Genomic DNA, 22,286 nt, shown 5'->3' on the forward strand with positions numbered 1-22,286 from the left:
GTTTAGATGGAACTTCCTATGTTCCAGTTTGACCCCCAAGTCGCTTGGCTCTAGCCGGCCCAGCGCCCCCGGAACGCTCCCCACCAACCACATCCCGTACCGGCGCTAACCCCGCTCTGCTCCGAGCCGGCAGCCGAAACCCCGAGCCGGGACCGACCCCCCTCATCCTTCCCCCGGCTCCGGGCTCTGGGAGCGAGCTCCGGGGGTCCCGGTGGCGGGCGGGGCGGAGCCCTGCCGGGGGCGCCCCCCGCGCAGCTATTGGCCGCGGCTCCGCTCCCCCGCCCGCCGGCTCGGCCCGGCCCGGCCGCCCCCGCTGCCCGCGCTTATAGCGGGGGGACGGCGCCGCTGCCGCCGCTGCGCCGGGAGCCGTCGGGATGCGCGCCTCGCAGAGCTGCCCGCCCTGGGCGCTGCTGGCCCTGGCGCTGCCCCTGGCGCTGCCCGCCGAGCGGCTGTCGCTGCTGCCGCACGGAGAGGAGCGCGGCGACGCGGCGCTGGAGGCCGGGGACGATGCACGGTCGGCGGCGCTGGAGCTGAGCACGGCGCTGCGCTTCTACGGCGCCGCCGTCCGCTCCCTCTACGTGAGTGTGGGGCCGGGAGGGCGCGGGGTCCCGCTGGGGGCTGCCGGAGGGGTCGGAAAGGCTCCCCCGGGGCGGGGGTTGTGGCTTCTCGCCGTGGTGCTGCCTGACTTTTTGTTGGTGCGCAGTGGTGCTTGTTGGGTTTCACGTCGGTTGTGTGAGCGCCGTGGTCAGAGATCGGTCCGAAGAGCGTAATTGTTCCAGTTGAGTTCGGTTCAGATATCAAACCGTGTTAGTTCCCTTCTCACACCGTGGGTATTGCTGATTCTTGGTGATGCACACGGTCTGTGGAGGCAATACAACAGGCAGCAGAAGGGTAAAGAGGATGTAATCGGTTATCCAGAGTGAACACCATCCCCAGGCGTTTTCTGTGCTCCTGCATAGGGTGTATGTCCAGCTAAGAAACATCCTCCTCGTGGTCTGTGTTTTGTGTATGTGTGCCAATGTCACAATACTGAAACTATGGGTGTCTAGCCAGCAGCCTGACGTGTCCAAGACTTGCACCTCTTAGCACTGAGAGTGCTATTCTGCCCTTTAATGTCTTGGGCATTCTCAGATGTTCATTGCTCAAGGGTCTCTTGGGCAGGTGAAATCCACACTCAGAGCAATTGCAGGCTTTGGGTTCCAGGCAGACATCAGCCATGTGTGCATGCCTCATAGCAGGATCTGCATCCCAGAGTTGTGTGTGTTTATAGCTAGTGGAGGATGTTTGGTATATGAAGGTGAGACTGAAAACAGATTGTCTGCAGCAGAGCTGCTTAGAAGTATCCAGAAAAGAAAACATTCAAAATGGCAGCATGTCTTCAGAATGCTGCTGTTTTATCATTGCCTCTTCTCCCCTGAAGCCTGGTCTAGGCTGGCAGTTGAAGATGCTGACTAACATGTTTAGAAAGGTCTTGCTGGGAAGGCCCAGTGTGTTTAGTGCGTTAGTCTGGTCAAGTTAAAACCCACCTCCCTATCCAGATAAACCAACGTGCTTTAGCGGCATGGGTCTAAGGTGCAACTTTGGGGACTAACCTACATGGAGACACTTGGGAAACTAGATGTCCGTGTGGCTGCAGTCATTCAAAATTTGATGTAGTTCCCATGTACTTGAGTCCATTTATGGGTATTTGCTGAAGATTTAACATGCTTGCATTTCACTGAATTCTATTAGTACTGCCACTTAAGTTGTGCTCATTTCATTGTCCACACTACCCCTACCTAGACAAATCCTGAAATCACATCTGAAATCCAAAATTTTGAGGGATTCAAGTTATGCCTGTGTGAAAAATGGGTGTTGTTAACTGAGGCTGGCTATAAAGACGAAGTAATTCACAAGTATTAAGTTCAGACTTCAGTTTGACCCTTAGTTCATTGTCTTGTCTTCCATACTCTAAGTTTGGTCACTGATTAGCCAACCCAAGTAAAAAATACACTTTTTAAAGCACAGACATATTCTTGAAAGATAGCGTGCTGTGTATCCGATCACTGAGAAGCAAAGATAACAAGTAATGTGTCAGATAAGTGACAGAAAGGGGACAGAGTTTTCAAAGAGCAGTAAATTGGTTAACAACACTAGGTTTCTTTAATTTAATGATGTTGTTACTTGCCCATCCCATAAAACAGGAACATGTCTAGTTAGTTTTTGTCTGGAAGAATACCCATACTTTTAGAGCTCTTACAGCACGATTACTCAGTATTAAGGATGGGCGATTTTACTATAGGCAAAGTCTGATAATGAATGGTATTTCAGTATCAGTATACATAATATGCAGAGGCTTTTCACATGCACTATTCTGTCACAAGTATTGCAAACCAGAAGCACAGTACAAACTGTGAGTGTAGGGAAAGGAGAAGTATACTTGTTAAGGAAAGGTATCGAGCGGTCTTAATTGCACCTTCAGAATACACAGTATTATTGCATATTGGCAGTGAGTACTTATTAAGCTCTAGGATGCTATTTAGTAAACAGAATTTACCAGAGTATTGCTAGTTGATAGTAAATATTATCAAGCTGATACAATTAGCATGTGGTATCAATGGAAATACATCATAATGCTTCAAGGAATTCCTGGATCAGATTTTGAGTTGTTGTGATGAGATATGTCTTTCTGTATGGTTCATCAGCATAATGTGAAACATTATTTTAACTTTCGAGTGCTTGTTTTTTGCAAGTGTTGCCTTCAATCAGTTGAAAATTTGTATGGGTTCTCTATTTTTTCCAACAGTTGTGAAGCTGAATTGTCTGAGTTAGCGCTACACATGAATAAAAAGGCAAGGAGTTCTAAGGAACAACTGTTTAGTATCAACTTGTCATAAAACCCCTGGCAACAAAACTTTTTTTCTTTTCATAGACAGAAGAGAGAACTTTTATTTACTATAAGTGGAAACAGACTTTCACATACCGTAATCTTTAATATGGTGTTTTCCTATGCAAGATTTATAACACTGCATCCTATCACTAACTGTCCTCAAACCAGGACACTAACCCATACAGATATATTTGTTTTAATAGCACACTTTAATGAAAGCTTTTTCAGTTTACACTAGGGCTCACTGATGTGGAAAAGCTAAAGGATTAGGCATTACTTCCTTTTAGGGAAGAATCAGAGTCCTTTAAGGCAAGCTTAGATCAATTTGTTAATTGTTACTTCTATTAACTTCCTAAATTAATAGTTGATCATGTTTATATTAGAAGATTTTGCTGCTTTAAGTCAACTGGCACTTCATTATACAAATAAATTCCATTTTTCTTAACTGTCTTACTCAGAAATATTCAAGTCCTCAAAAAGCCTAGTAAGTGAACAGGGAAAAAATACCTCATTGGTTTGAAACTTTAAGTTTTGCTGTACACACAGAGAAACACCTTTTCTTTCAGTAGAAGTACTTTGTTACTTTGTAATTCCTTCTCCTCACTTGTTTTTTCAGGGTGGACCTGTAATAGAGTATGTGTGATTTGTTCTGCTGCAGAGCACAAATGTATGTTAACTATGTGTGTAATCCAGAAGTTTAACATGCTAAAAATACATCTGTGTTAGTTCCTGTCAAGTTAAATACTATTATACCCTAAAAGGAAAGATGTACAGTACAGCTGGTCTTCAGACAACGCCCACCTGAGGCCTTTTTTTTCCCCTTTACTTTTTGACAGGAATGATACTTTAATGAAACCTAGTATTTACCCTGAATTACTTGTCTGTATACTTTAACCTATCTGTGTGACCTTAAAAGGAACAGGGTAAAGTTAAATCATACTGTTTACTATCTTTGCCAATATAAATGTATTCTTAAATCTGAAAACTGAAACTATTTTTTCAGTAATGATGAATATTCTTTCTCTACACTAAAAATCTCTTCACAAAGTGAGCAGTTTGTATATTTCTTTTCATTTAATGCCTTGCAAATGTTTTCTGGGTGATGGAGTACTTTCAATCAAGCATTCCCTTAACATTAAAAACTGAACTGTCTTATTTATAAACTGCAAACAAATGAAAATTGGCTTGGCATTTTTGCATCTTCATAATAAAATTACTTGTTGTATTTAAGTTTTTAGCAAGATAGGAAATTAATAGCCAGAAGCATGCCCCTAATCAGCGAAAAGAAGGCGGCCAAATATTAGATCATTTCTTCTGGTGTCTACTTTGTTCTGTAGTATTAACTAGTCCCGATTGTATTTTCTTTTAACGTTGATCTCCCCCGTAAATGGTGGACCATGCAGCTGCAAAGTCTGCACACACCAAATCTGATGAAGAGCATGGAATTTGTTTAAAATACTTCAAGCAGCAGTCATTTCTCACAAAGGATATGGAGTGGGAGTAGGGGTGCTTGTGTACAACAAGTATAAGCAAGAAGAAGGAAGGGAAAAACTTTTAGTTTACTTTAAATTTATTACTTTAAAGGCGGATTGTGTGTCCTTGCTAAAATGTCTTAATGGCCACCATCTTCTCTATTGTAATCCAGTGGTATAGTATAATTGGTGACTTTTAATTTTTAGGGTAAGTTTTAACTTTGCTTTACAGGGAAACAAGGCATTTTCTAGTGTACAGATGTCATAGAAGTTCTGGCAACCTTTCTGGACTAGATCTCTGTTGCATGTCTGCCTACAATTGCAAGGTCTAGACTGGGCTAGCCTATGCTGTCCTTTTAGTTCTGGATTCCTAAAATTCATAGTTCATCTTAGGATCTGTGGCTGCTGTGAAGTCACAAGTGATAAGAGCGAAAACAATCACAATATTCAGCTTCTCTTTCCCATTCTAGCATGACCTGCATTCCCATCATGCTTGTGCAGATTATATGCTGCTTATATATCTTAGATATACTATTCATGCATAAAGCCAACTTCCCATTTTTTACATGATCTTTACTCTTTTAGTATTTTTCACTGTAGCAGCTAATGAAATTGTACATCTGCAGACGATACAGTCAGCATATGTCAAGCCATTTTTAAAGTAAATTCTGTTATACTGTGTCAACTATTTGTTAAGTTTAGCTAATGGTTTGTGCTAACCATTATCCAGTTATATACTAAGCTGATTGCACACTAGCCTGTGGCAGGCAGCATGCTCTGACCCCTGGGGTAGCCAAAGGAGGGTTCAAGGTGTAAGTGTGTGCTGTATATGAAGAAGTGATTTGTAGCCTGAGTTCCTGTACTACACTTTTTCTGATTTGCTATATGTAGTGATAGTAATGGTGGTCCAGACTTTAAAGGATGTTGCCAAGGTGTATGTAGCCAGCATCCCTGACAGTCTTGCACAGCCCACAGTTTCTCTGTGTCTTGAAGAATATATGTAGTACTGGCCTCCTTGTTTCCCCTTTTCTACTATATAGATTTGGAAGAAAAATTCTGAGACTATCAGAGTGATCAGAGACAGGGAACAGCTCTTATACAGGGACTGCATGAATAGGCTGGGGCTCTTTATTCTTGAGAAGAAATTACATAGGGGGAGAGACTGGACAGGATTTGACTGTATGTCCCAATACAAAAACTAGCGGCCACCAAATGAAGCTAGGAGCCAGACTGAAAACAAACAAAAGTAGGAGAGACCTCAGGGTATGAGTCACAGATCTCTGGATTTCCATTTTAAGGGATTTTGTGGATGCATAAAGTTTATATGTGTTGAAGGGAAGACTTAACAAATACATGAAGGAGATCCGCTGAGGACGGATAAACAGTCAAACCACAGGGAATCCCTTGAGCTGAATGTGATTGGAGGCTGATTGGAGGAGTATGTGCATGTCTTTCTCTTGTTCTCCTGAATCCGTAAGCTACCACGTGTGGTTGAGGACAGGCAACTTGGCTAGACAGCCTTATGGTCTGAGTCATAGTGGCCATTCTGACCCTCTTCCAAACATTCATAAAGATTGTGTCATGTTCTGAACATCTTGACCATGTGAAAAGATCCAGCAGTTTGTTCTTCTTGGACTTGCAAGAGGCCCTGTGAGTGAGATAAATCTGTGAGAGATTGTAGTTTTAGTTTCATACCTTGTGATGCTAGTTTTGGGACCTCTGTCCCTTTCCGGGTCATCTGCATGTGTGGCAGCAGCTCAAACACTTGGAAACACACTTGTATGTGGCTAATTCATACAGTGACATACACATATGGAGGAAGGGCCTGGGACAAAAAGCCGTGTATGATTAACTGAAAAAGTAAGTGTTGCAAATACTTGCTTCATCCTTACCATCCCCAGTCATGCTGTTGTAAAACTGCTCTTCAGGAGAGTAACAGGTAAAAGGGAAGAGGTTTTGGTCATCTGGGAGGGTCTGTACACAATTCTTAATAGACCCACAGAGAGGTTGCAGTGGGTCTTGGTCTGAGGAAGACTTTGAAACTTGTGCAATGCGGTGGTTATGTGTATCTTTGTTAGAAGAGGAAGCAAGTATCTGAAAATTAAATAACTAAAACCTTTATCTAGGTGAAAAAATGTAGGTCTGTCCATAAAGTGGACCTCTGGTTTTGGGCAACTGAAATCCTAGGGCTCATGACGTGGGATTCAAAACAAAAAGTTGAAAAAAATCAGTTATTTTACAAATCCAAGGCTGAGTTTTGACTCAATTTCTTTTGGAAATGCAATGAAAATATTGTGATCTACAGCACATAGGTCTGGGAGACAGCCATATGAACAGTATCTCTTATAATTTCCACCTTTTTATTAGGTTGCCACTAATGGGATTATTGCAGTGAATGAACCTTCAAGTGAAGAAAAATATCTTGGTCAATTTCCAGTCAGTTTTGGGGTTATTGCTCCTTTTATGGCTGATCTGGACACAACAGGAGGACGTGGAAATGTGTATTACAGAGAAGATTCATCCTCAGATGTCTTGCAGCTTGCATCAGACTATATCAAAAGAGGTTTTCCTGAGACTACTTTTGATCCCAGCAGTGTTGTCATTGTTACCTGGAAGCTTGTGGCTCCTTACCAGGCACCAGGAGAAGATCATGCTTTGGAAGAAAAGGTGAATATTAATCAGAGCTTTAAGACTTGGGACACATGTTTGGCTGAAGTGTAACACTGAAACCTTGTTTGGAAGCTTTAAATTCCTTTGTATTTAAATGAATCCTGTACAGTTAAGACATATTTTGTTGTTGAAAAAGCTGTAGCAAAATAGGAGTTTCCAGTATTTTTACTTGATTTTTATATTGGAATATTTGATTCATTCAAAAGAAAATGCTTGATTCTACATAGCTGATTTCTTTGTATTTCCTGACAACTCTTACTTTGAATGTTAAGTGTGATGTGGTAATAACTGAAATAGGAGGATATCCTGCCCTCAATCTGTGCAATATAATCCACTTGGCTGGCATTTTTCAACAGACTCTTAAGTCATTTTGACATCAAACTATCTAAAATCTGATAGGTCTGTGGACTAATAAGAACTTCAGATGTGAATCCCTTTTGGACAGATGACATTGCATTCACAAAAAGGTCATGCTTTGTAGCTAGTATTGAATGAAGAAGCAGTTAGAGGTTTTTTTTTTTTATTACTTGCAAATCATTTTCCCTTTTTAAATCATGTTAGGTACTATCCTGCAAAGATATGTAATTTTATGCACCATAATTATCCCAGCTGATGAGCCTGCTCACAATGTATGGAGTTGAGAACCACGACTTAGCAAATCTTATTTTGTCAAAGATTAATTTCTTATGCCTAACTTGACACATTGTGTTCACAGTAAGGATTCTGCACTCTTGTAGCAATGAATAGTTGATGACAGAGGTACTGTCTTGGTGTTTCCTACAGTATGTAGGAGTGTTCCTACAGGAAAAGACAATTGCAGCAACATGAAACTTGAACTATTCTTTAAATACTGTTTACAGAATTTTTCTATTTAGTCTAGCACATCACTCTTTATTTTAAGAAGATGATATAGCATCATATGCATGTTATAAAACTTAGAATTGTTATGTTTTAGGCAGCCTCTCTGACTGCTTCATAATTGATTAACTTACCATTCATAATGCTTTCTTTTTAGTGTTTATGAATGCTAAAGCTAAAACTGCCTTAGCAAGAAATAAGCTTGTGTAATATTGATATCTTCTAGGAAGGACATGATGCATTGTGTGTTATGGAAATTCTGATTTTGACTTTGTGTTTAACAAAGTGTTATTCTGTTGTCTATCTTGATTGTTTTTCCATGAGTAAATGGATGTTAAATTTTTTCCACAGAGGAACACATTCCAGGCTGTTTTAGCCTCTTCTGATTCCAGTTCCTATGCTATTTTCCTTTATCCAGAAGATAGTTTGCAGTTCTATAGTACATACTCCAAGAATGATGATGGAAAGATTCCTGCTATGGTTGGCTTTAGTCAAGCCTCTACAAACTACTACTTTTGGGAAAAGCCAGGATCCTACAATATCATTGCTAATGATGAAGACAGCATTAGAAACCTGTACAAGTATGCTTTTTTTTTTTTTTTTGGTTAAACTCCTTAAGAAAAGATCAAGGAGTTGCCTGTTTTTCTTAATTGTAGCATGAGTCAATGAGAAATAAGAAGGTCCCATTAACCATTGCATGAGAAATCGCAAAGTCTGCCACTGATAAATATAAACACTCTTGAGGAACGTAAGGAGTTAGGTCTAATTTGTCAAAGGAAGTGCTGCTCTATACTTAGCCCTTCTAAAAATAGGACCACTGAAGACTTTAACTCTTTATCGTCTATCCTGGGCGGTCTTTTTTTTTTTTTTTTTTTGAAAGAAAAAGTGAACACGAAGGAAAGGGAATTAGTTAGAAGGTTCTAGTAAGTGCTAACAAGATCATAGAATGGTTTGGATTGGAAAGGACCTTGAAGATCATTGAGTTCCAACCCCCCTGCCATAGGCAGGGACACCTCCCACTAGACCAGGTTGCCCAAGGCCATGTCCAGCCTGGCCTTGAACACCTCCAGGGGTGGGGCCTCAACAACCTCTCTGGGCAACCTGTTCCAGTGCCTTACCACCCTCAAAGTGAAAAATTTCTTCCTAATGTTAATCTAAACCTACCCTTTTCCAGTTTAATGTCATTCCCCCTCGTCCTATTGCTACATGCCCTAGTAAAAAGTCTTTCCCCAGCTCTCCTGTCCTTCCCCAGGCCCCCTTTAGGTACTGGAAGGGCTCAATAAGATCCCCCTGGAGCCTTCTCTTCTCCAAGCTGAACAGCCCCAACTCTTTCAGCTTCTCCTCATAGGATCATCCTTGTGGCTCTCCTCTGGACACACTCCAGCAGGTCCATGTCCTCCTTATGTTGCGGACTCCAGAGCTGGATGCAGTATTCCAGGTGGGGTTTCACGAGAATAGAGTAGAGGGGCAGAATCACCTGCTGGCCACACTTCTTTTGATGCAGCCCAGGATACAGTTGGCCTTCTGGGCTGCAGTCGCACACTGCTGGCTAATATTGAGCTTCTCGTCAATCAGCACACCCAGGTCCTTCTCAGGGCTGCTTTCCAGCCATTCCCTGCCGAGCCTGTATTTGTGCTTGGGATTGCCCCAACCCAGATGTAGGACCTTGCACTTGACCTTGTTGAACTGCATGAGGTTGGCTTGGGCCCACCTCTGCAGCCTGTCCAGGGCCCTCTGGATGACATCCCTCCCCTCCAGCGTGTCTACCTCACCAAACAGCTTGATATCATTCGCAAACTTGCTGAGGGTGCACTCGACCCCATTGTCCATGTCGCTGACAAAGATGTTGAACAGTACATGCCCCAGTACTGACCCCTGAGGAATGCAGCTCGTCACTGCTCTCCACTTGGACATCGAGCCGTTGACCGCAACTCTTTGAGTGTGCCCATCCAGCCAGTTCTTTGTCCACCGAGTGGTCCATTTGTTGAATCCATCTCTCTTCAATTTAGAGAACAGGCTATCAAGTGGGACAGTGTCAAACGCTTTGCACAAGTCCAAGTAGATGACATCAGTTGGTCTTCCCTTGTCCACTGCCACTGTAACCCCTTTGTAGAAGGTCACCAAATTTGTCAGGCATGACTTGCCCTTGGTGAAGCCATGCTGGCTGTCTCCAATCACCTCCTTGTCTTCTATGTGCCTCAGCAGAGTTTCCAGGAGGATCTGCTCCATGATCTTGCCAGGCACAGAGGTGAGACTGACTGGCCTGTAGTTCCCTGGGTCTTCCTTGTTTCCCTTTTTGAAAATAGGGGTTATGTTTCCCCTTTTCCAGTTGGCAGGAACCTCGCCAGACCTCCACGACTTCTCAAATATGATGGCTAGTGCCTTAGCAACTTCATCTGCCAGTTCCCTCAAGACCTGTGGATGTATCTCATCAGGTCCCATGGACTTGTGCACCTTCAGATTCCTCAGGTGGTCTTGCACTTGATCTTCACCTACAGTGGGCGGTTCTCCATTTTCCCCAATCCTCGTCTTTGCATTCTGCATCATGGGCAGTGCGGCTGCCGTCCTTGCCAGTGAAGACTGAGGCAAAAAAGTCATTGAGTACCTCAGCTCTGTCTCTGTCCCAGGTAACCAGTTCATGTGTTTCCTTCTGGAGAGTGCCCAATTTTTCCCTAGCCTTTCTTTTCTCCCTGACATACTTAAAGATGGATTTTTTGTTTGTCTTAATGTCCCTGGCCAGACTTAGTTCTGTCTGGGCTTTAGCTTGTCTAACCTGATCCCTGGCTGCTCAAATGATTCCTCTGTATTCCTCCCAGGCTACCCACCCCTGTTTCCACTCCCTATAGGCCTTCTTTTTCCTTTTGATCCTGTCCAGGAGCTCCTTGTTCATCCATACAGGCCTCCTGGCTTTTCTGCCTGCCTTCTTCTTTGTAGGGATGCATTGCTCCTGAGCTTGAAGGAGGTGGTCCTTGAATATTAACCAACTTTCTTGGGCCCCTCTTCCCTCCAGCACTTCATCCCATGGCACCATACCAAGCAGATTCTTCAAGAGGCCAAAGAACCTCCTGGATTGCCTATGCCTGGTTGTGTTACCCTTCCAACAGATGTCGGGGTGGTTGAAGTCACCCATGAGAACCAGGGTCTGTGAGCGTGATGCTGCCCCTATCTGTCTATAGAGGGCTTCATCCACTCGGTCTTCTTGGTTGGGTGGCCTGTAGCAGACCACCACTGTAATATCTCCTGCTCCTGATTTCCCTTTAATCCTGACCCATAGGCTCTCAGTTGGCTCTTTATCCATCCCTAGGCTGAGCTCCATGCATTCCAGCTGTTCCCTGACATATAAGGCAACACCACCTCCTCATTTCCCTTGCCTGTCTCTCCTGAAGAGACTGTAGCCTTCCACGCCAACACTCCAGTCATAGGAGTAATCCCACCAAGTTTCTACGATGCCAAGATCGTAGCCTTGGAGGCGTGCACACATGTCTAGCTCCTCCTGTTTGTTCCCCATGCTCTGTGCATTTGCATAGAGGCACTTCAGCCGTGTCTTCATTGAGGCTGACTTGGCTGGAGCAGCTGTAATTACTTTGTGCTGCTCTCCAGGCGGTATTCCTGTGCTGTGTATTAACGGTGCCTCCCCATTGGCTCCTGTTGGTCAAGGAGCTCCTGGCTTGACTACGTAAGTCATTGAGCATGCTGCAGCGTAGCCAGCACATTTTGGAGCTGATGGCTGTAGGTCCTCACCAGCACCCCTTTCCTCTATCCTTGGCACAACATCCCTTGGCTGGTCACGGGCAAACCTGATAATATCCCCTTCTCCCATCGAACCTAGTTTAAAGCCCTGTTAATAAGCCCTGCTAATTTTTGGGTGAAAACCCTTCTCCTTTGAGTGAGCCAGCCCCCATCTGCTACCAGTGGGCCTGGTGCCACATAGGCCATTCCAAGATCTTTGTGGCTTAAATGTGTCCTTCTGTTCCCATCAGTTTGGAGACAAGAAGGCTAGAAATTCTCAAGAACAGACCTCTGGGTGCGGAGGAAAAAATACTATTCAAACTGTCAGGAGTGTTTTATAGCTGAATAATCTGTACCTGTAGATAAGTATGTAGATAAGATAATTGGACACAGTTTTGTCCTGATATTTCTCAGTGAAGGATAACAGTTTGTATAGGGTAGAAATACCACACAACTTGTGCTTGCTCATTTTGATTTGGCATATGCTTCTCTTTGATAGAAGCAGCAATTCTGGGAAACAAGGTGTCTGGGTGTTCGAGATTGGTAGCTCATCTGACAGTATTGTGCCTGCCAAGATCAACAACATGTTGGAGAACCTGGAGTTCAGCGAACAAAACCAGGAGATGACTTCAAAACCATTCATGTCAGACTATGGCTCCACTGAAATAAGACAGCAGTATGTCACCAGTAGTACAGACAGCACAGAAGAGGATCAGCACCACGTTACATACAGTGTTCCTCAGCTAGCTGCAGAAGACTTTCTGACTCCATACCAAGATGTAACAGGAACACCTTCAACTGAGTCTTTTTACAGTCATCAAGATTTCCCGACAGCAAAAGCTCCACCTCGCCAGTTCCATGTCCAGCAGTTCCCCCCCCAGCAACCCCAAGTCATAGATGTGGAAGAATTTGATGAAACTGGTATAGGTAAGGGTCTTTTGTATGGCTTGGATACTTCTAAGATGGATAGGCTGCAAAAAACAGAGATGTGCAAGAAATTGAACTACTAAAAGAATAATCTGTTTCCTTCTCACTACCTTCATATCTGAAAATCTGGACACATTTAATAACTTTGTGTTATTCACTGAGGTAGTTAACTTGGACATCACCTCAGATTCAGATCTCACAAGTCTAGGAAACTAGGGCTCCAGTCAAGCTCACAGGAGAGCACACTTACACTGTCTGTGGAACCTGAATCTCTCCTCGGGAAAACTTCCTATAGGGATAACTGTGTTCCTAAAGCTGATGCATTCTTAGTGGCAACTGATTTCCTCTTCTCTTTTGCCCAGGACTGTTGTTAAAGGTGTGATCTTAAGTTTAATAGCTGCATTAAGTGGCTGTTACTAGTAAGGATTTTATGATCAGTTCTACTGAAACCTAGCTTATTTCCTTTCATAGGTATGTTACTGAATAGACATGATTTAACAAAGGTTGGGAATAGTAACTGTTGTAAAAATTGTTGGCTAGGGTTTCATGGCCTTAAGTTTTACAAGGGTGGGAGTAGTGATTCTAACTTCTGAGGAAGTGTTTGTAGAAAATTCAAAACAGTGTGACTGACTGCCCAGATGTTAATTTTTTCTTGAAGCAGATGTGAGAATTGCTATCTCCATGAAATATAGGGTAATCCAATTAGGTTTACAGGGTGCATCAATTGGTGTATGGTCCTGGCTACTGTATTGATGAGTTTTGTTATGAGGTTGGAAAGGCTCCTTTTTGCTTCGCTTTGGAAACAAAGGACAGGTTACAATTATTGCGTATTTAGTTTCACCGAGACAGTTTAGCACATCTGTATTAATATAGATCTTCTGAAGTCAACAAAATTGAAGTTTTCTAGCATCTGAAGCCCCAATGTTTTCTGCAAAATAGTAGACTGTTACTTACATATTGCAAGGTTAGCAAAAATCAATTACAATTGTTTGCTTTCCTTAAAGAGAAAATAAAAAAAAAAATCAAGTTAATCTAGAGATATTTTTAAACTAAACTGGGGATATGTGAATACTATAGTAATTACATAAAGTGTAAGTGTCTGATCTTATTTTCTACAGTGTTTCGCTACCACACAGATGTCCAACAGACCTGTGCTAACAACCGCCACCAGTGCTCTGTTCATGCTATTTGCAAAGATTATCCCAACGGATTTTGTTGCAGTTGTATTGCTGGTTACAAAGGAAATGGTAGACAATGTGTAGCAGAAGGTAACTTTTTTGAAAATTAGGTACATAAGCAGCAATTACTCATACTTCAATGAGGGCACCTCTTTTTCAATACTAAAAAAGACACGGTTAAATACTTCTTGAAAGACTTACTGTTCAATACATCTCAGTGGTATTTTAAGAAGTGAGCTATACTTTCTAAAATGGTGTGGGTTTTTTGGATGAAGTAAACTATTTTAGGTGGTCAATTATATGCATTACGCATTTTAACATGACTTTCTAGAAAAAAATAAACTCTTGCATAACTGACGTGATTAAATAGATAGCATAACATCCAATGTTTATTGCTAGAATTAGTTGTGAAGTTCCAATGTGTTATAGTCTCATTTGGTCCCCACTCTAGAAATGGACAATTCAAAGGGGGTGAAGAAATTAACTTTGATCATCAAACTGAAGAGCATGGCTCCTTTTTGTCTGACTCTTAAGCTTCTTTACCATAGGGCTAATCTGCCAGATTTTTGTTAGATACCCATTTAAACTTTGTTCCTGTGTAAGATCTATAAAGGAATTTCTTATGTATACATTTGTAATCCTCATAATGACTTCACTCAAGAGTGTAGATGCATTTCAAAAACTAAAATAGCTGACTGCAGACTTTGTGTTTTATGAGGCAGGAAAGCAAAATCTACTACTTAGCTTTCAGTTCATAAAACTGAGTTTTCCAGAGAAAGAAAAGGAAGATCTGATGATAGTAGAATTTGAATTTGCATGTAGGAAATTATATACAGAAGAAAACTAGGAATCCAAAGTAGCTACTCCTGTAAAACATGAACAGTTTTAAAATGGTCAATGGTTTTGAGTGGAAAAAATAGAATAGATTAGAATAACAGGTCAATTATTCTAACACCTAATGGTGTTAGCCTTCTAATAGGGAATGAACAAATTTACCTTCAGTAGGTATTGATGTGAAAGGTGATATTCAAAAGAAGTTTCTCAGTGCCACTTACTGTCAGAGAGACTGTAAGAACTTAGTCTGTTTATGGGGTTAGCCTTGCAGACAAAATTGTTAGTTAGGATAAAGGGCATCTCTTCAGGCGATTTTGGCCACTTAGTCATCTGTACAATGACAACACACACATACACGCACATATTTAGGTACATAAGCAAATTAACACATTGTTTGTATGCAGTTCCCTGTCAGTTGAATTCTGTGAGCATTTTTTTGCCATTTATTCAACACTAATATCTTTGAACATTGTGAATGCTCTGAACATGTTCCTTGGAGAGCATGCGAGAACTGTCATTTTGTTCTGATGCATTGTATTGATTTGCCAGGTTCTCCTCAGAGAGTCAATGGGAAGGTCAAAGGAAGAATCTTTGTAGGAAACAATCCCGTTCCAGTTACATTTGAGAACACTGATCTCCACTCCTATGTCGTGATGAACCAAGGGCGTGCTTACACTGCTATCAGCACAATCCCAGAGACTTTGGGGTATTCGTTACTGCCTCTTGCCTCTATTGGAGGTATCATAGGATGGATGTTTGCAGTGGAACAGCAAGGATATAAAAATGGATTCAGTGTTACTGGTAACTTCTTAATTAAAATAATGTTCAAATCTGTGCTATGCTTTCCTCTGTCTTGAGAGAAAATAAATGTGTATTTAGAAGCAATATAGGATGAAAACATGCTTATTCTGAGCTGCAAATTGATTCTTTTTAATTAAACTTCTCGCCATTTTCCTTGTTTACGATGTATAGATATTGGGCTTTTTAATTTACTGTCAGTGCATAAGCACATAAGTCTGTTGGATGGAAGAATGGCTTAGCCAGTTCCCGTGCAAGAAAGACATAATTAAAAAAGATCTGAATTTTGGTACTAGAATGTATGGAGCTACATCTACAAGAGGTCTAACATCTTAATTGCCTGATTGTACCAATGGAGCAAAAGAGAAATTAAAATCTGACCTCATGAAGGTCTGAAATTCTTAACAGAAGCAATTCCTGCATGAGATGCAAATGATTCTGTTAACTTATTTGAGGGGAAACCCCAGTTTACAATTACAGCTTTTCTTGAGAGTCTGAAGCCAAATCTGGGTGATTGTGCACATGAATTCAAGCTGTAGATCCAATATGTTCTTGGAGAACATGTGTTTCTTTTTAAAATTGTATCCTTTATAGCCTTGTACTATGAATTTAGTTGAACATAACTTTTTGTTTTGGGGTTTTCTTGCATTTGGTGTGTTTGAAGTCTGTTCTGGAATTTACAACATACGTTTCACTTGGTTTTGATTTAGAAACACATGTATTGGATTTTTTAAAATATTTTTTTAACTCACTGTATTCCTAATGAAGGTTTTCTCTAAAAATGTACAACTCTTTTGCCATTTTAACAGGTAGGATAAAGCCTGCTATTATTAGCTTTGTTGGATTTTTTTTTTTTAATTAAAAAATAAAAAAGAGCTTCTTCAGGCTTACTTTTAGTGTGTTCGGTGCTTAATAAAAGATAGTTTCCTTGCAGCATCCAAGGATATTATCAACATACCTCTGAAAGCTATTTCTGTAGAAACCCAAAACATCAGAGCTTGCAGAAAATAGTAATTTATATTTTACATTTTATCTACTAGAAGCAATACTTTGAATAGAAGGATTCAGAAACCACTGTTAAGTGGTTTAACTAATACTGTTTCTTTAGGTGGCGAGTTTACACGGCAAACTGAAGTAACTTTTCTTGGCAACAATGAGAAGCTGGTTATAAAGCAGAAATTCAGTGGAATTGATGAGCATGGTCACCTTACCATCAGCACAGAAATGGAAGGCAGAATACCTGAGATTCCATCTGGTGCATCAGTCCATATAGAACCATACACTGAACTCTATCACACTTCTAGTTCTGGTAAGGTTCCCTAAGAATGAAATGATAAGAAAGTGTGCATTTCTCAGAGAAGAGAGTAAGACAATATGAAAAACATTCCTTTATTCCTTTCTTGGCGACTGTACTTAGGACCCTTCAATTTCTAGAAAGTTGCTCTTAGGAACAGGTCCCAAAGGAAGGTGGATTTTGAGTGGTATAATGTAAATATTTCTAATCTTTGTATTGAAAAAAAAAAAAAAGTGAGTTTAACTTTCTCTGAACAAAAGACACTCAATTTCCCTTTTCATTGACTTTTTTTACACTGCTGATGGCAGTTGTACAAGTCTCTTCAGTAGGAGCTGTACTGGTATATACCTTTTTGTGGTAATGTCATCAAGTGGGCTTTGGTCTTGTCTGATGAGACTGTGCAAACCAGTTATTTACCAGTATGTGTCATGTAAACTGCATTGCAATGACTATGCCTTGTGTCAGTAACAAGCATTTGTCAGTATTATTTTAGCTGAATTTGAACAACTGACCAGAAAATTAGGACCCTATTAATTCCCTTATCAGTTTCTCCATTGTCTCTTCAGTACTTCTCTCTCTCTCTTCCTTATCTCAGAGTCTGAGATTTGATAGAGAGCCATTCTTCATTTCACTATTTACAACGGAATCTCCCTTCTTTTGCCTTCCTGGATAAAATTATGGGTGTTTCAACACAGCGAAAACAAAGTGAGGTTGGAGTGTTGCTGCTGGCCAGCCAGCCCAGCTGTCAAAGAGCAATAAAGAGGAAACAGCCTCAGGTGCACTCACGTGCACATGAATACTGGAGCGAGTACACTTTGCTCCAAGGCCGCACTTTGATTGCTAAAGATAGCTGAAAATGGTGTCTTTGCATCATCACTACCTTATATCCACTAAGGTCTGGCTTTGATAGCCAGCGATGAACCCCTCTCGCTACTTTGTTGTTATGGGCTCTGAGGAGGAGGAGCTGGAGGCAGCAGGAAAATTCTGTTTTGTGCTGAGCAACTTCAGAGTTTTGAAGGAGTTGTCTGGGCAGTGTGTGCTCTGTAGAACACCTGCCGCCTTGGCAGAAATGCTGTCCCCATGGAGGAAAAGTCAGGGGCTGGAAGAAGTCATCCTTCAGGCTGGATTTGATTTACTAGTATTCAAATAGTTATTCTTCTGCTGTCCTATGGCATATATGATAGACCATTACTTAGCAGAAATCCAGCTTTTGCCAGCTGTTGCAACTGGATTGATACAGGTGTGTTCTGTTATCCACCTGAAGAATAGTGGAGTTCTGAGGAGCTTTCTGTTGGTGGGAGGAACTGCAAGCCCAAATCTGCTTTGAAAAGTTTTGGTCCCAATTTTTCACAATATAGAAGACTTGTGAGGCCCACAAGAGCTCTCAGACATACATCTTCAGGAGTCTGTCAAAATCCAAGGCCAATAGACCACAATGAACTAAAAGCAGGTGTAGTTTGGTGCTGGTGAGGTGGCTTTTGTCCTTCTTAGATTATAGATCCATTATGTAAATTCATCTAAAGAAACCTGAGTTTCCTGAGTTAAATTTTCTTTTCTTTACCTGGTAACCCACAAAGTACAGTTAAATTTCTAAAATATGTCAAGATAAATTATATGACATCAAGGCTGTGATAGCTGACAACAGAGTAAGCCTAGTCAAGTGTCTGGAAATACATCCACTTTCATAGCTTCTTGCCTTTGAAATTTCTATTTACACTACTCAGCCTGTATCCCAAGTCTACAGATAGCATTGGGCAGAGTATTTTTACTCTTTGTTCTGATCAGTGTGTTTGTTGCAGTGATTACTTCATCGTCCACCAGGGAGTACACAGTGACAGAGCCAGAAAGGGATGGTGTTGCTTCCACGTACACAGGCGCCTATCAGTGGCGGCAGACCATCTCGTTTGATGAATGCATTCATGAGGACTCTCACCATGCTGTTTCTGCTACTCAGCAGCTCTCGGTGGACAGTGTGTTTGTCCTGTATAACCGAGATGAGCAGATTTTGCGATATGCTATGAGTAATTCCATCGGCCCAATCAGTGGTATGTATGAATTGGAAAACTTTCTCTTTCTCTTTTGTGAATAATTAAGAGCAGGCCTCTGTATTTTTTTTTTTAGCCTGCCTTAGCTAGGTTCAATGACTGAGTTATATTAATTTGTTGCATTAGTCAATAGCAGTATGGATTCATCAATTAAGAAGAGAAACAGGACTGTTGAAAGTTTGTATTTTCACTTGGGGAAGAGTATTTAATTAATGAGCTCCTCTTGAAATCCAGTGGAGTTTGTGTCTAATTTCTTGAAATAATCTCAACATACCACCTTGAAGCTATTGCTGCTCAGATACATGGAGCGTATTGTTTATCTTTACCTAATTTATAGTTCCTCTATTAATGAATTTTTTGTATTGTCAGAGCAAGGGGCAAAAGAAGTGAATAAAATTCGCCATGGAAACAGCTGGTTTCTATAACTTATCTTGAAACATGGTACTTTATCTTTGGAAGGTAGGCAGCCTATGGAGTGTATTTTTTTTGGATGACCTGTCCAAGTTTGTTTGCACTAAAATCAGAAAAAAGCAAAGGAGCAATTTGAAAATGCACACCAGATGAGTACAAGAAAAGGCTGTGCTCACTTTTGTTTGCTATGAAGATAAAGTTCTACTAATTAAAATGAACAAACCAAGCTGTTAAGAATCACACTGAGTCTAGTGTCAGTGGCTGGAAGTTGCATTATCTTTGTCAGCCTCTCTTTAGAGAGGTTTAGAGAGGTTGTTGTGGCTTCTCTGTTTTGTTTGTTTGTTTGTTTGTTTTTTTTAACTCAGCAGCCCTTTGCACAAGTAACAAGGAATACAGGGGCTATTGCTGTGTCTGAGATTCATGTCCCACATATCACCTGCAAGCCCTCTTCTTCCTGGTGCAAAAAGCGTTCTCTTTCTTTGTTTCATGTGTACTACAAGCAGTCTCCTTCTGGGCCTTATTGGAGCGCTATTACTTGAATAGAGTTGTTGTGGCTAAATATGGTCTCTCTTGTCAGATGGTTCTGCTGATATTAACCGGAATCCTTGCTACACTGGTACCCATAACTGTGACACCAATGCGGTATGTCGTCCAGGAACTGGAAATCGTTTCTTCTGCGAATGTTCGATTGGCTTCCGTGGAGATGGAAACGTTTGTTATGGTATCAGAAAACTTTCATTACAAAATGACAGCTAACACAGAGTTTGTTTTGCTTGGAACATGTTGACCCTCAGGACTAGCCATTCCAGGAAAATGAACTCCTGACAGGCTGTTTTGGGGAAAGACAGATTAGAGGGATGCTGGGGTAGCTGACGTATCTCAATAATCAAAGTAAGCAAGTTTGACTGTCTTGAAGGGTCAAACTTGGGTATGCTTTGCTGGCTTACAGAGCAACTTTCCTGCCCAGTTTGTCTTTTCATAAAACCTGTGGGAACTTAGCTGTAATGTAAGTTCTGGTTAAAATGAGTCAACTAGGTTAAAAGCTCTTGGCATATGTGCATGCATACAGAGTACAGATATATGGAACCCATTGAAATAATCTTTATCAAGATCTGCTTTGAAAATCCCTTCCGTTCAAGGAGACTTTTATTTCCCAGCTCTGTATTCTTACTGTATTTGGGAACAAATACTTGTTTTCAAGAGGTGAAAGTATGTATTAACTAATAGAGGTGATGCATATTTCACTAACTGAGCTGTTTTTTTTATAAAAAGACCAAAACCCTCCAACCCTTAAATCAACTTGCAAATGAAAACAGCATCGCACTGTCCCTCCCAGTCCTCTAGTGCTGTGAGATTAGAGATGTATATGGATAATGAAAGGGGAAGTCTTTCCTAAAGTTCATGCTCCCCCAGTAGTCATCACTGCTTCTGATCACCTTGTAGATTGCATTTTCTTTCTCTGTGGCTCCTCCTTCCTCTCTGATTTCCTGTCCCTTCCCCTTATTACTCCATTATAGAACCTCTTCTGGTGGGTTTTTTTTTTGGGTGCAGATTAGCTGAGGGCACAGTTACCTGAAAACTTACTTTCAGGTTTCTAAGATCTCTTAAGAGGTATTGTCTATCCAAGATGTGGTTTAAATATGCAAGCCAGCTGTTATTCAACAGTTGCACATTTTCTGTTTTTCTGGCATCAGTACTAAATGCATCTTTGTAATAACTGGAATCCTTATAATATTCTAGATATTGATGAATGTTCAGAGCAACCAGGTCTATGTGGCAGCAATGCAGTCTGCAATAACCAGCCAGGAACCTACCGCTGCGAGTGTGTTGAAGGATACCAGTTTGCAGCAGATGGGCGGACTTGTGTTGGTGAGTTTCACATTTCTTAAAAACACTGTCCACTGGCTTTCAGGCTGTGATTCATCTCACAGAGATGGAAAACAGAACTTCTAGGGTCTGCACTGACTTCTAATGTGATTTTAATTTACGAGTTCATGGTGCAGTTAGTGATTACAATCCATTAGGTAACTGAAGAAGGTGCCTGAAGTGCTTTGTATTCATGTCATAAAAACTCCCCATTCAGAATGTTTCCAAATAGAAAGTGGAAATGATTATTGAATGCTTCTGTCCTTTCTGTGCCATTATTTAGCTGTAGATTTCACATGGAAGTAAAATTCAAATTTGTAAAAGAAGAAAAATTAAAGTGAGCAGTTATTTATTTGTTGTTATTTCACAGCATGTCACTTTCAAGATGAGGTAGGACTTTTTCTGCATCTTCTGTAATTGTGTGCTTTGGCTTTTGGGGGTTTTAGGTTTTGTTTCTGTATTATATCTAATCCAGAATTAGATTTAACTGACTAGATTTTAGTTACAGATTCATCATTTGGACAAGGCAGTGCACAGGTCTAAAACAGCATGTCTCAGCTATTGCAGCCTTATCCTGAAGTGATAGTTAATAATGCTGAAAAAGAGTTATAACTACAAATAATTTCACTGTTAAAATCTTTGAGATTTGGAGGAAATCTAGCTGGTTTGTTAATGGACCATCAAAACTTCAAATTCAGTAGTTGTCACTGAATTAGTTATTTTTATTTAATTTAAATACTTTTTTCCAGAGGAAGTCTGAGTTAATCTGTACTTGCTGTACTAAGGTTGCCCTACTGAGGGTTATTTTTTCCTGTTTGTTCTGTTTTTCACTAAAGTTGTAAAAATTCTATTTGGCAGCTGGCAGAATTGATTGTGTAGGATGTGTACTGAAAGTGATTTTTTTACATAGAAAGAGAAAACATGAGCCTTACTCTAAACAACGTTAAGCTGATTCTTTTGGATGCCAATTATATTGCAAATATCAAAAGCTAAATTAAAAAAAATCTAAAAATGGCAGATAGAAAAGGGGTAATAACTCTACTGCTGCAGCTGCAACTGTCAGGATAGGATATAGATTAGATTATTATTTTTTTTTTAGTTAGAATTTTTTCTTCATTTGCAACCTGACAGTAATTCTGTACTGACGAAACCTGTACACAGTCTTCCAGTATGATTGGACCAGTTACTGTTTCTTTTAGAAATAACTGATAACAGCTGAGGATTATGTTTGCTTCTGTTGTGGCTGCTTTGTGGTGGAAGCTTAGTTACCCTTTGATCAGCTTATGCATTCAGGTCTTTCCTCATTATTGCCGAGACTGTTCTTCAGCTAAGACT

The 22,286-nt window shown here is 40.9% G+C and overlaps 1 protein-coding gene across 1 annotated transcript in view; it reads left to right on the forward strand.

Annotated features, from left to right (window-relative positions):
• Positions 1-366: 366 nt before the first annotated feature.
• The window catches only part of NID1 (nidogen 1), a 51,100-nt gene continuing 29,180 nt past the window's right edge, over positions 367-22,286 (forward strand). The window contains exons 1-10 of the mRNA XM_082480263.1: positions 367-578; positions 6,709-7,008; positions 8,221-8,450; positions 12,098-12,525; positions 13,644-13,793; positions 15,087-15,338; positions 16,444-16,644; positions 18,429-18,674; positions 19,663-19,806; positions 20,826-20,954. Of these exons, the coding sequence (XP_082336389.1) occupies positions 375-578; positions 6,709-7,008; positions 8,221-8,450; positions 12,098-12,525; positions 13,644-13,793; positions 15,087-15,338; positions 16,444-16,644; positions 18,429-18,674; positions 19,663-19,806; positions 20,826-20,954 (2,284 nt within the window). The 5' untranslated portion in view covers positions 367-374. The remainder of the gene's footprint in view (positions 579-6,708; positions 7,009-8,220; positions 8,451-12,097; positions 12,526-13,643; positions 13,794-15,086; positions 15,339-16,443; positions 16,645-18,428; positions 18,675-19,662; positions 19,807-20,825; positions 20,955-22,286) is intronic.

This window comes from Vanellus vanellus (assembly GCF_965231255.1).
Source record: "Vanellus vanellus genome assembly, chromosome: 3".
In the NCBI taxonomy this organism is placed as follows: domain Eukaryota; kingdom Metazoa; phylum Chordata; class Aves; order Charadriiformes; family Charadriidae; genus Vanellus; species Vanellus vanellus.